The 13,167-nt window shown below is 40.4% G+C and overlaps 3 protein-coding genes across 9 annotated transcripts in view; 1 reads left to right on the plus strand and 2 right to left on the minus strand.

The window, feature by feature from the left end:
• LOC110535782 (vacuolar protein sorting-associated protein 13A) overlaps positions 1-4,296 on the minus strand; it is a 59,346-nt gene extending 55,050 nt beyond the window's left edge. For all 7 annotated transcript variants that reach the window (XM_036935596.1, XM_036935592.1, XM_036935591.1 and 4 more), the window contains exons 1-6: positions 3,922-4,296; positions 883-926; positions 728-770; positions 494-589; positions 314-415; positions 36-145 (exon numbers count right to left, since the gene is read on the minus strand). In XM_036935596.1, coding sequence (XP_036791491.1) covers positions 36-145; positions 314-415; positions 494-589; positions 728-770; positions 883-926; positions 3,922-4,021 — 495 coding nt within the window. In that variant the 5' untranslated portion in view covers positions 4,022-4,296. The remainder of the gene's footprint in view (positions 1-35; positions 146-313; positions 416-493; positions 590-727; positions 771-882; positions 927-3,921) is intronic.
• A 1,579-nt stretch (positions 4,297-5,875) lies between these two features.
• On the minus strand, positions 5,876-7,885 carry LOC118937448 (protein ALP1-like). The gene is made up of 2 exons (XM_036936619.1): positions 7,584-7,885; positions 5,876-6,838 (listed from the first exon to the last, which is right to left on the minus strand). The coding sequence occupies exons 1-2, from the start codon at positions 7,730-7,732 to the stop codon at positions 5,977-5,979; spliced, it is 1,011 nt and encodes a 336-aa protein (XP_036792514.1). The 5' UTR covers positions 7,733-7,885; the 3' UTR covers positions 5,876-5,976.
• A 786-nt stretch (positions 7,886-8,671) lies between these two features.
• LOC110535786 (protein prune homolog 2) overlaps positions 8,672-13,167 on the plus strand; it is a 76,084-nt gene continuing 71,588 nt past the window's right edge. Inside the window, exon 1 of the mRNA XM_036935599.1 lies at positions 8,672-8,729. The gene's annotated coding sequence lies outside the window, so the exon portion shown is untranslated. The remainder of the gene's footprint in view (positions 8,730-13,167) is intronic.

Consider the following 13,167-nt stretch of genomic DNA (forward strand, 5'->3'; position numbering starts at 1 on the left):
TAATACAACTGTAGCACACTGGGTCAAATACACACATCATCCTCATAGCGGACGTGGATGTTGGAGATCTTCACTTGAAGGTTCTTGATCACCTGCGTCACAAGTTTCTCCACAAAGGTGTCCTGCTTCTCAAGTGCGGGGTTTTCTGTGGCACCAAATAACACATAACATTGTACATGCATTCAGGTCACAGTCCTGAGTCTGTTTTAGCCCGATGCCAGCCCTGCAACTCAATGACATTATACCATCTATTTAAGAGCGGTTTGAAGATGTAATGAAAGCATGACTCGAAGACAGACACATGAACTCTGACCTTGCTCTGCTGCTTTCTGTTTGGTCTCTTCGATCCTCTGCAGCTCCCTCTGACGAGCCTCCTGGAGCTGTTTCTCCTCCTTCTCTGCATCATACTTTATACCTGAAACACTCAAACATTAAGAAAAATAACACACACACACACACACACACACACACACACTACAGCTAGGTTTCTTACTGGCTGTGGGCACGATGAGTAGGTAGACTCCATCCAGTGTGGCTTCCACTGACTGGGTGTACAGATTCTTCCATGGAATCTTCAACTCCAAGCGTCCTGACAGATCCACACACACACACACACACACACACAGTTAATAGGAAAAAGGTTGAAGAGTGAGAAAGAAAGAGAGGAATTATAATAGTGAATGTATGGTAATGGTAGGTGTTGAGTTGAGAGTCAGACCAATCTTACCTATATGCCCTGCTCTTACTTTAAAAGGAATGTCAAGTTGACTCTGAAACAAGAACAAAAATATGCAGCACAATACAATGTGAATCTACCTACATAATTAGCATTTAACCACTGATACGTTTAGTAGTAGGCCTAGCCATTCATGTCAAACATACCAAGGCATTTTCCTTTATTTCAAGATTTCTGAGCACTGCATCACCTAGAAAAAAAGAAAAAAAATATTTGTTTAAAGGGCGACTGCACTTCCTGATTTGGCCTCGTTTTGAAGATTACTCGCTAATGCTAGCGGCTATGACTGAAGCCTAACGAGAGTTGTCTAATTCTTGGGGGGGTGTGGTTTGATGTAGGTGTGTTATGTTTGCATATCATACCCTGGCAGGTACTGTTGTTTGCCCCTCCTGAGTCACCGTAGCAACAACAGCCACTTCCTCAAAAAATTTGCTTCCTTAAAATTGTCAAGATAAATCGAGAAACATGTCATTCACCAACGTTTTTGCCGAGGAGGTCGTAGTCGCGCAATTTTACATCTAGCTAAGTTACTTGGGACAGTATTTCTCAAGTTAAAACATTTCCATGAAAAACTGCATACAGTCTATTGAGTCGGGAAAGTCTGGCTGTGCGCTCAGGACTGAATTCTTAGAATAATAACATATCTACAACTTAATTATCTGCAAGCTGTCAATCTATCGTAAATAAAGCACAAGCTACACGATTATCAGTGCCCCAAACCACTTGCTAGCTAGGTAAATTCCAACTCTGTGTTTGTCAATGGAGCTAGCAGGTAGTAGCTAGCAGGCACATTGAGCAGTCAGGCCACAGCTTATCAAGTCACTGGCCATGTGTGTACTTCAGTGTTGTTTTGTACAACTTTCTCACTATTACCAGAGTGCGTATCTGTCTGGCAGTGTTTCATAGGGAATCATGTTACAAAACAGGTCGCGAATGTGTTTTGGAAAATTAAAAAGTTGCAGTTGGGACAACTTGTCAATGATCGTCTCAATTCAAAAAAAGTGGCAGACTCAAGTGATTGACACTATCAAACACATAAGTAGCCACTCAAAGGGCTAAGGCCAAGGGTTATTTTAACATAGGCGACTTGTTGTCTTATGTAAACAAGTCTGAGGCGCTGCATAATGGTCATTTCGCCACACTCGCATTAACATCTGCTAACCATGTGTATGTGACAAATAAAATTTGATTTGAGATCTGTCTCACTGTCTGGAGGTTCTGACTTATGATTGGCTAGAGCTCACACAGCTGATAAGCAGCTGTGCTGATTGCACTCTCTCTTTTGTTAGTGTGCGCCATCGTAATCCATACCCAAACCTCCAGTAACTCAGTTTTGGAAGTGACTGACTGACCAAAATGATCCTATTTACACTTTGCAGTCAAAGTTGACACTATAATGAATGTTTGACTTATACTAATGCCACATTGGCTGCTTAAAACCAGATAAGTTTATTCTAAGAGGCAGTTGACCTTCAAAATGACTCAATAAGCACTGATACATGAATATACACAGTGTACAAAACATTATGAACACCTGCTCTTTCCATGACAGGTAAAAGCTATGATCCCTTATTGATGTCACTTGTTAAATCCACTTCAAATCAGTGTACATGAATGGGAGGAGACCGGTTATAGAAGGATTGTTAAGCCTTAAGACAATTGAGACATGGATTGTGCATGTGTGTCATTCAGAGGGCGAACGGGAAAGAAAATATTTAAGTGCCGCTGAACATGATATGGTAGTAGGTGCCAGGCACACCGGTTTGTGTGAAGAAGCGCTACGCTGTTTAAAAATAAATAAAAAATGTAAATGCTCAACAGTTTCATGTGTGTATCAAGAATGGTCCACTACCCAATGAACATCCTGCCAACTTGACACAACTGTGGGAAGCATTGGAATCAACATGGGCCAGCATCCCTGTGGAACGCTTTCGACACCTTGTCGAGTCCATGCTCCGTGCAACTCAATATTAGGAAGGTGTTTAATGTTTTGTACACTCAGCGTACTTCACTAATAAAATGCATAGTAACCTGATGTTGGAAACATATGGCCTAGCCTAAGCTGACAAATAACTTAGCCTAATTCCACTGTACATTTTCCATTAAAAGCAAATATTAGCCAGCTGTGCAGTATGTTATCATGTGCCCAGATCGTCTTCACAGAGGCCGCATCTCAGTAGACAATTTTGTGCTTCGTCTGTTGGCAAGATGTCAGACCTTGGACCTTCAATACATTTTCTCCAAGTATCATATCTTTCTAAAATGAAATATGCCTAGATACTGCTATGGCCAATGGTCACCAACCGGTCATCGTGATTTATTATTGCCACTTTAATAAAATGTTTACATATCTTTCATTACTCATCTCATATGTATATACTGTATTTTATACTATCAGGCCTATGCCGCTCATCCATATATTCTTATTCCATCCCTTATATTTGTGTGTATTAGGTAGGTGTTGTGGAATTGTTAGATTACTTGTTAGATATTACTGCGGTCAGGACTTGAAGCACAAGAATTTCGCTACCCTCGCATTAACATCTGCTAACCATGTGTATGTGACAAATAACATTTGATTGTTGCTCCGAGACATTTACCCTTCACAATTACAGCACTTACAGTTGACTGGGGCAGCTCTAGCAGGGCAAAAATTTGACCAACTGACTTGTTGGTAAGGTGGTATCCTATGACGGTTCCACGTTGAAAGTCACTGAGCTCTTCAGTAAGGCCATTCTACTGCCAACGTATATGTCTATGTAGATTGCATAGTTGTGTGCTCGATTTTATACACCTGTCAAAGGGTGTGGCTAAAATAGCCGAATCCACTCATTTTAAGGGGTGTCCACATACTTTTGTGTAAACAGTGTAGCTATCTAACTAACTTAGGTTAGCTGGCAGATTCCAGCTAACGTTAGCCAATTTAGCTAGCTAGCTGGCGTAACAGCTAGCTAGCAAACTAATATACTGTAGCTAGCCAGTTGACTACAAAACCTTGCTAACAAATAAGTAAGTACTGTAGTAGCTAGTAAACCTGCCATCAGCAAACAAGCACAGCAGCATTGTCTATTGCTAACATCTAAGACAACAATCATGACAGTGACAGCTGCAGGTTTCTGAACTGACGTTTAGCTAACTAGCTAGGGTGGCTAGCAAGGAAGCTAACCGTAACACATAATCGTTACCTCCCCAAATCCCGAGCTTGAGTTGTGAGCTGTCAAGGTTTACAACGTAATCCCCTAAAAACCTGTTTAGGACATCTACCACCACGCTTTCGAAGACCATGTTGCTGTTTCGTTCACCTCTCGGTCACCATGTTTACATTCAGTTTTAACGCTTAACTCGCTCGCCTGTCGCTAATAATGACAGCTGGCTGGTCCTGTTTCTTGAAATATCCAACGACGCTCGGTCACATGGACGGTCTTGACGCCATGTGTTTGCGTCAATAGATTATTCTCTTTGGAGTATCCACAGCAAGGTCCATCTTCCTCTTGCCAAAGAAGATTATCGTTACAGTCCGTGACAGAATAGGAACCATAATTATGGTCCATGATTCACAGGGGGCCCTAATTAGTGGTGAACAGGTAGAAATTTACGATCATGGCTAGAAAGGTTGCAGCTTTCGTAAAATTAACGTCACGCCTAGGTCACACCTACAGTATTTTGTGCAAAATGGTTCTCAGGCGGCATCATTTGGACATGTGTGCATCAACATTTCAACATACACTTTCTGCTACAATTTCTGTCAAGCTGTAGCAGAAGTTGAATGTTGAATTTGTGTTGCACACATCCAGACGATGCTGCATACCTAGCGAGTGTTGTAGGTGGATCGATGAGTCAGAGTTGTCGGTTCGTAGCAGTTTATGAGAATTAACATATCAGGTTAAGATAAGTAAAAATTAAATTAGGGAAAGGTTTAGATCAAATAAAAAACATTTCAACTTTTGAGTTAATTTGACAAAATCTGGATCCATTCTAGCCATGGCCCAAATATGGGTAATTTAAATAGATAGATAGAGGACTCATCCTTACGTCTGTGCCATTATAAGTCTGTGACAGCGTTGTGTGTGATTGATTAAGACTAAAGCCGTGGACTTCAGAGATCAGGTTGCTTTAATGTATCAGAGTTCACTCTCCTGCATCCAAAAGAATAGACAAAACATTTGTAGAGCACAAATGTTCTGCCAAACTTTGCCTCTCTCCAAGTGCATCGATTATTTTAAAATACAAAAGTGAGAACAGCCTCTCCTTATAATGGATCAACACAACGCTCATTTTACATACAGTGAGGGAAAAAATTATTTGATCCTAATCTCAGCTCGTTACCTGTATAAAAGACACTTGGGAGCCAGAAATGTTTCTGATTGAGAAGGGATCAAATACTTATTTCCCTCATTAAAATGCAAATCAATTTATAACATTTTTGACACTAGTTTTTCTGGATTTTTTTGTTATTCTGTCACACCTCACTGTTCAAATAAACCTACCATTAAAACTATAGACGGATCATTTCTTTGTCAGTGGGCAAACATACAAAATCTGCAGGGGATCAAATACTTTTTCCCCTCACTGTAGATAAAACCACATATCTGCATCCAAAAGAAAAGGCAAAACATTTGTAGAGAACAAATATGTTCTGCCAATCGTCGCTTCTCTCTACAACATAGACACACAATACACAATAGCTACAATAACACATACAGTATCTTAGCTAGCTAGTAACCACATGTTGAATTCAGAATGTTAATATCATCCTAACAAGTACAATTACAATAGCATCTTTACAATACCATCCACTTATGAGTAAACTCTAAATATACAACATTATTCATGACTCTGTACTTAAAGGAATCTAACTTTCCTGAACATGACAGAAAAAGTGTGCCTAACTCTCCAAGTTCATTAAAATGATTTGAGCACAAGCACACAGGGCAAAAGGTAAGTATGCGCTCCCCTATTTCCCAGGATGCAGGTGTGGCCGATGTGAAATGGCTAGCTAGTTAGCGGTGGTGCGCGCTAATAGTGTTTCAGTCGGTGACGTCACCTGCTCTGAGACCTCGAAGTAGTTGTTCCCCTTGCTCTGCAAGGGCCGCAGCTTTTGTGGCACGATGGGTAACGATGCTTCGTGAGTGACTGTGGTTGATGTGTGCAGAGGGTCCCTGGTTCGAGCCCAGGTTGGGGCGAGGAGAGGGACGGAAGCTATACTGTTACACAGGCATGCATAATAACAAATCAACATGCTATATTAATATATGAACCTGTTGAAATTCACAAAGTATTTTAACAACTGTTACATATGCACCACACAGAACGCACTGCAACTTCCTCTGCAACTCAATGCTGCAAGGCAAACGCAGCGTTCCATTGGAAATGAATGTACTTCTGGTGAACCACAATGCAATAACGCTGTCGATGTGATCATCGACATTTGAGGTGCTGAGACCAAGCACTCTCCAATACATTCTCCACCGGGCTGCCAGAATCCCAAAGGTACATTCAACAACTAACCTTGCCCTGGACAATCGTTTCTTAAAGATCCTTACAGGCTTTGGCAATGGCAGCTGGCGTCCAGCGTAGGGCCTCATGAGGTTGGGTCTTAAAGGGAAGCCCTCGTCTCCGACGAAGACGTGGGGAACAGGTCCCAGGTCTTCAGCTCCAGGGAGTGATGCAGGTGGTGGAATCTCCAGGGTGCCATCCTGAAGTGCCTGGCCAAAGGCAGAGTCCCGGAGGGTCCCGCTATCACTTCCCTTCCCGTAAGCACCAACATCGACAAAGTGGAAACAGTAGATGGCATCTACTACAGCCAAGAGTACAACTGAATATGTACTCTTGTAGTTGTAGAATTGCGAACCTGAGCACGGTGGAGCCTGGATTACTACATGTTTCCCGTCAATGGAGCCAAGACAGTTGGGGAAATTCCACCTCTCCAGGAACTCGGCAGCGATGGCCCTCCAGTCTTCCTCCTTGGGGACAGGCATGTATTCACCAACCAGACAGTCCCAAATGGCTTGTGCCACAGAGGGGACAATGCCTGCCACCGTGGACCGTCCAACTCGGAAGATGAATCCTATGGTCCTGTAGGAGTCCCCTGTCGCCAAGAATCTAAAATATAATTCAAAAGAATTATCAATATTGTGTGTAACTTGAATTCCACCCACATATTCTATCTACTCATACTCTACCTCATTACTGTTTATTATGCTCTACTAATTAGATTGTAATACTCATCAACCATCATTAACAATGCCTTGAAACAGTACAATTCAGTCTACGACTATATCAATAAACTGTAGCCCAGGCCAACTCTACTCTTAGAAAGAATGGTACTATCTACTTAAAAGGGTTCTCCGGTTGTCCCCATAGGAGATCCCTTTTTGGTTCCAGGTAGTACCCCTTTTGGTTCCAAGTAGAACCCTATTGGGTTCCATGTATAACATTTTCCCCAAAGGGTTATACCTGGAACCAAAAATGGTTATCCTATGGGGAAAGCAGAAGGACACTTTTGGAACCTTTTTCTCTAAGAGTATATGTGAGTCCAATAAGAATGTAATGAATGACTGTAACTGTCTTGAACAACAATGCGTTCTGGAGAAGACTAGCCTACCTTCATCAGGGCAGAAGGCACCTCAACTTTCTTTTCATTTGGTGACATTGTATAATTAAAAAAGGATTATAAACCAACTTTGGGAAAGTTATAATCCTAATGAACATTCTGTAAAAGTACATCTGATATCAAATAGGAACTATTAACTAGAGAGCCCTTTAGCTAGCTAGGTTGCACATAGAAACAATGTATCAATCAATTATGGTATCAAAAGCTTTAAAAATGTACTAGAATGTAGTTTACCGGAGACAAATCGCCAAGAGTTCAACTGGGCTGATGGACTCCGGGTAGTTGGTATCCATCCGGGCGATGCTGGCTCCAATCATCTGGAGCAGGTGATCGAACTGGCTTCGGTCCAGACGAAAGTAACTTCGGAATTCCTCTCCAAACATTCGTAGCTCTTGAATGAGACGGTGGAACTCCCCTGCCTGCTTTCGGGACTTGAATCGTCTCTGGAACCACACAGACCTGCGCTTTCGGCGGGGCTGGTCACGGCTCAACAGCGCGATCAAGACAACTTTCTACAACGTTGGTCTCATTGTTGAAAGAGCCTACTCTGCTATCTTGACTATGTATTATTGCATTTCGCTCCAAAACTGCATTTGAGGGAAATTATATTATAGTCTCTCACAATTAATTTGTGGATGTCATCGAATAAATATCCTTGGCAAATAAATGAATAAAAAAATGTAAAGAAATTCTCCAGTCAAACTGTTTTTATTATGTAATCACCATTTTTTTTTTTTTTACTGGATATGTGTGCAACAAAAATTCAACATTCACATTTTGCTACTTTCTGTCAAGTCTACACATACAATTTGATGCATACGTTCGACCACACAGAACGCACTGCAACTTCCTCTGCAACGCAATGCTGTAAGGCAAACGCAGCGTTCCATTGGAAATGAATGTACTTCTGGAAAATCGAAACACAATATCACAGTCGGTGTGTTCGAAGCGTAGGGGCATGAGGCTACAACCAAGGGCCCAGTGTTCCGGCCCAGAAGCATGGTTTCGACTTCTCCTACAGGTTTGCTTCGGTACTGCAGTTTAACTGATGCCCGGCCCAGAAAGACAATTTCCTTAGACGGCCACATAGAGAAATCAGACTAGAAAATTCATCGTAAGACTTTTTAGTAATCACCATTGTGCACAAAACATCTATTGAATTACTCAAATAATTGTCGCCGAGGACAATTTTGTTTTTCATCACTCACAACGAAGATATAAAATGTTTATATTCATCTAATGTCTACCATGTTTTTGGATGACCTGATGATGTCGCTGATGCTCCCGGTGCACATTGAGTGCTACTGCGCATGTAATGTTGGTTCATATAAATCGGATGCAACTCGGACATTGACGGTCCACGAATCGGCATATGCAAATGTGAGTAGATAAGCTTGAAAACAACTGTTGGACATCTTGGATGCAGTCTCCGGTTATTATACCTCAGTGGCTACAACCCATAGGAATCCCGACCCAGTTGAAAACTTTGACCACTTTAAAATGGTGGAAACATGGTGGCCACTAGAGGTCTCCACCATTCTCTACTATGGGGTAACTGTATATGTGGAGTGTCTGAAAGTGGGCGTTGCGAAACAAGTGGGTGGAGGGTGTGTCAAGTCGAAACCTAACAGCCAATTGGGGAGATCTTGTTGCAACTCAAGACCGTTTTGCGTGGCTACTTCCTGCTTCCTTGTAGCATTTTAGCTGAACCAGTTAGGCAGGTTAAGATAATTAACATGGCAGGTTAGGAGAATAAACGTAGCAGGTTAGTATAATTATCATGATAGGTTAGGATAACTCATTTAGCAGGTCAGGATGATTAACGTGGCAGGTCAGGATAACTAACATAGCAGGTTAGGAGAATTAATGTGGCAGGTTAGGAGAATTAACGTGGTGTCATGCCCTGACCTTAGTTATCGTTGTTTTCTTTATTATTTTGGTTAGGTCAGGGTGTGACGAGGGTGGTATGTGTGTTTTTATCTTGTCTTGGGTTTTTTGTACATCTATGGGGTTTTGGTTTGTCTAGGTATATATAGGTCTATGGTGGCCTGGGTTTTTTGTACATCTATGGGGTTTTGGTTTGTCTAGGTATATATAGGTCTATGGTGGCCTGAATTGGTTCCCAATCTGAGGTAGCTGTTTGTCTTTGTCTCTGATTGGGGATCCTATTTAGGTTGCCATTTTCCATGTTGGTTTTGTTGGTTATTGTCTATGTGTAGTTGCATGTTCGCAGTCGTTGGTATGTAGCGTCACGTTTGTTTAGTGGTTTTTCCCTTCATCAAAAGAAGCATGTATGCTTATCACGCTGAGCCTTGGTCTCATCAATATGACTAACGTGGCAGGTTAAGAGAATTCATGTGGGCTGAAACTGACAGATTTTTATGGCGATTCTCTTATTATGTTACGGGTGCGTTAATATACCCTTAAGGATTTTTAACTGCCCAACACATATATGCACGCATGTGCTCACACCCACAGAAATCATTTGTGGAAAATATCCTTTCTATTTGTATTTATTATGGATCCCCATAATGCATAAGCAGCAGCTATTTTTCCTGGGGTCAGGCAAAATTAAGGCAGTTTATACAATTTTAAAACATTACAATACATTCACAGATCTCACAACACACTGTGGGCCTTCAGGCCCCTACTCCACCACTACCACATATCTACAGTACTAAATCCATGTGTATGTATACTGCGTGTGTTATTGTGTGTGAATGCATGTGTCTGTGTCAATATTTGTATTGCTTCACAGTCCCTGCTGTTCCATAAGGTGTTTTTTTAATCGTTTTTTTTAAATCAAATTTTACTGCTTACGTCAGTTACTTGATGTGGAATAGAGTTCCATGTAGGCATGGCTCTATGTAGTGTTGTGTGTCTCCCATAGTCTGTTCTGGACTTGGGAACTGAAGAGACCTCTTGTGGCATGTCTTGTGGGGTATGCATGGGTGTCCGAGCTGTGTGCCAGTAGTTTAGACAGACAGCTCCGTGCATTCAACATGTCAATACCTCTCATAAATAAAAGTAGGGATGAAGTCGGTCTCTCCTCCACTTTCAGCCAGGAGAGATTGGCATGCATATTATTAATTTTAGCTCTCTGTGTACATCCAAGGGCCTGCCATGCCAGCCGTGAGCCAATTGCAAAGTCCTTTTTTGTGGAACCTGACCACACAACTGTACAGTAGTCAAGGTGCGACAAAACTAGGGCCTGTAGGACCTGCCTTGTTGTTAGTGTTGTTAAGAAGGCAGAGCATCGCTTTATTATAGACAGACTTCTCCCCATCTTAGCAATTACTGCATCAATATGTTTTGACCATGACAGTTTACAATCTAGTGTTACTCCAAGCAGTTTAGTCATCTCAACTTGATCAATTTCCATATTATTTATTACAAGATTTAGTTGAGGTTTATGGTTTAGTGAGTGTTTTGTTCCGAATACAATGCTTTTAGTTTTAGAAATATGTTGGCCTAACTTATTCCTTGTCACACACTCTGAAACTAAATGCATCTCTTTGTTGAGTGTTGCAGTCATTTCAGTTGTGTTGAGTCATCCGCATACATAGAAACTCTGGCTTTACTCAAAGTCAGTGGCATGTCGTTTGTAAAAATTGAAAAAAGCAAGGGGCCTAAACAGCTACCCTGGGGAGTTCCTGATTCTAACTGGATTATATTTGATAGGCTTCCATTAAAGAACACCCTCTGTGTTCTGTTAGACAAGTACGTTTTTTTTAATCCACATTATAGCAGAGGGTGTAAAGCCATAACACATACGTTTTTCCAGCAGCAGACTATGATCAATAATGTCATAAGCTGCACTGAAGTCTAACAAGACAGCCCCCACAATAATTTTTATCGTAAATTTGTTTTTACTATAAAATAATAATAATAAATATTGCCAAGGGAATTATAAGCAAATATTGCCTGCTAAATGAAGTAATGTAACCCACAGCCATATGGCATAGCCAAATCAGGGCCTAAAATAAAGACAACTCAGAATATGCTATTCTGGTCTTCCGAAATAGGCTACATTTTCTTCATAATGTTCCTTTAGACCTAATTAATGGATGTATTGGTGTAAGATGTATTAAATTTATTTATTTTACTTTTTAAAATGTAGATGTAGCACAAGTGTCAGAATCCAAAGGTGAATCAAGTACCATGTTGCTTATACCTTTCCAGTATGTTAAAATATAGTGGGAGCCAACAGTCTACTTAGGAGGGTTTGAGCGCACAGAGTAAACCTCAGAATAAAAATATGGAGAAAATATACATTTAATTTACAGTGCAGCCCAATGATAACAGTGCAAAAGTGATAGTCCAACATGGACACAGGGCAACATACCTAGATAGCCTAAAACATACAAGAGAGACAACACACGTTGTTTCACAACCAGTTATCCGCAACAATTGAGGAAGCCATAAAGGCTACCTGAACTGGACACTCCCAAAACGGGCTAAACCATTCACGATTAATCAAACGGGTAGGTTTTTACATGGCCTGTCAAAATGTGCATATCACACAAAACCCTATAAGACGTTAATGAGAACTGCAGTCACTGACTGTATCAGACATAAAAATACCCAAAATGAAATAAACCAATGCAAGAGAGTACCAGAGAATGAGTCATAATGCCCATAAATGGAAATGGTTCCAATAGTTTTTCCACTATTCCTTTTTTCCATAGTGGGTTTTAGAGCACTTAAAATAAGGGCAAGAAATACAATTTAAAATAAGGACAAATGACTTATCAATACATTCGCCTTGTATTTACCCCCAACAAATTAAATGCTAACTAGCTGCTAAGGAAGATAAATTATTTTAAAGATGCTATTGGAACAACAGATCTGTCTAATTAATCTATATTGGCCAAATAATGATGATCCACACTTTTTTTTCTATATATATAATAATCTATTGAGCTCACAAGCAACAAAAGAATCTATTATTATGGTGGGAGATTATAATACGGCTTTAAGTACCTCAATGGATCGTAAAGGAAATCACTCTACAAACTATCACCCTCAAGCACTTAAGGAGACCACAAAGATCATGGATACATTATAACTAGTGGGTATATGGAAGTTGAAAAACCCTGACCTAGTGAGATATACATGGAGGAGGCTAAATCAAGCTAGCCATCTTGATGACTTCCTAGTCTTGTTCTTGCTGGCATCAAAAGGTTAAAATAAGTATTAACAGGAGACCGAATGTGATCGGACCACCATCTAATTGGCCTCCATGTAACTCTCCCAGAATGTTCACGTGGACAGGGATATTGGACATTTAATCAAAGCATATTGGATGACAAGTTGTTCTTACCTAAGATAAAATAATTCATAATTGACTCTTTTTATTTTTTACAACATAGGTACAGCAGATCCCCTTATTGTATGGGACTCCTCAAAATGTACTTTTAGAGGCTATTCAATACAATACTCATCATTAAAACCAAAGCAGTTTAGGACAAGAGATTAGACAAATAAAGCAAATAGAGGAAGTAACAGTGCAGGAAGATGGTAATGGAAACTGTACTATAGAGGCACAAAATAGATTTCAAATAATTGGAGGTACTTATTTAAGAACTATCAAGTGTAATGTATTGCAAAAAAATAAAGGCGAATTGGATGCAAAATTGTGAAAAATGCACCACATTTTTCGTGAATCTTCAACATAGAAATTCTACCAAAAATAATTTATAGAAACTCATTACAAATGATGGAGTTATCCATGATTCATAATATTATATTTTGAATGAGGAAGCTAAATATTTTAAGCATATGTTTTCTTTTCAGTCTCCTCCATTTCCACTGAATG

The sequence above is a fragment of the Oncorhynchus mykiss genome, chromosome 11 (genome assembly GCF_013265735.2).
Source record: "Oncorhynchus mykiss isolate Arlee chromosome 11, USDA_OmykA_1.1, whole genome shotgun sequence".
Taxonomy (NCBI): domain Eukaryota; kingdom Metazoa; phylum Chordata; class Actinopteri; order Salmoniformes; family Salmonidae; genus Oncorhynchus; species Oncorhynchus mykiss.

Coding starts and splice junctions, on each gene's coding strand:
- LOC118937448 (XM_036936619.1), bottom strand. CDS start 7,732: ATGTTTGGAGAGGAATTCCGAAGTTACTTTCGTCTGGACCGAAGCCAG. Junction 6,839..7,583: donor CTCTTGGCGATTTGTCTCCG/GTAAACTACATT, acceptor ATTATATTTTAG/ATTCTTGGCGACAGGGGACT.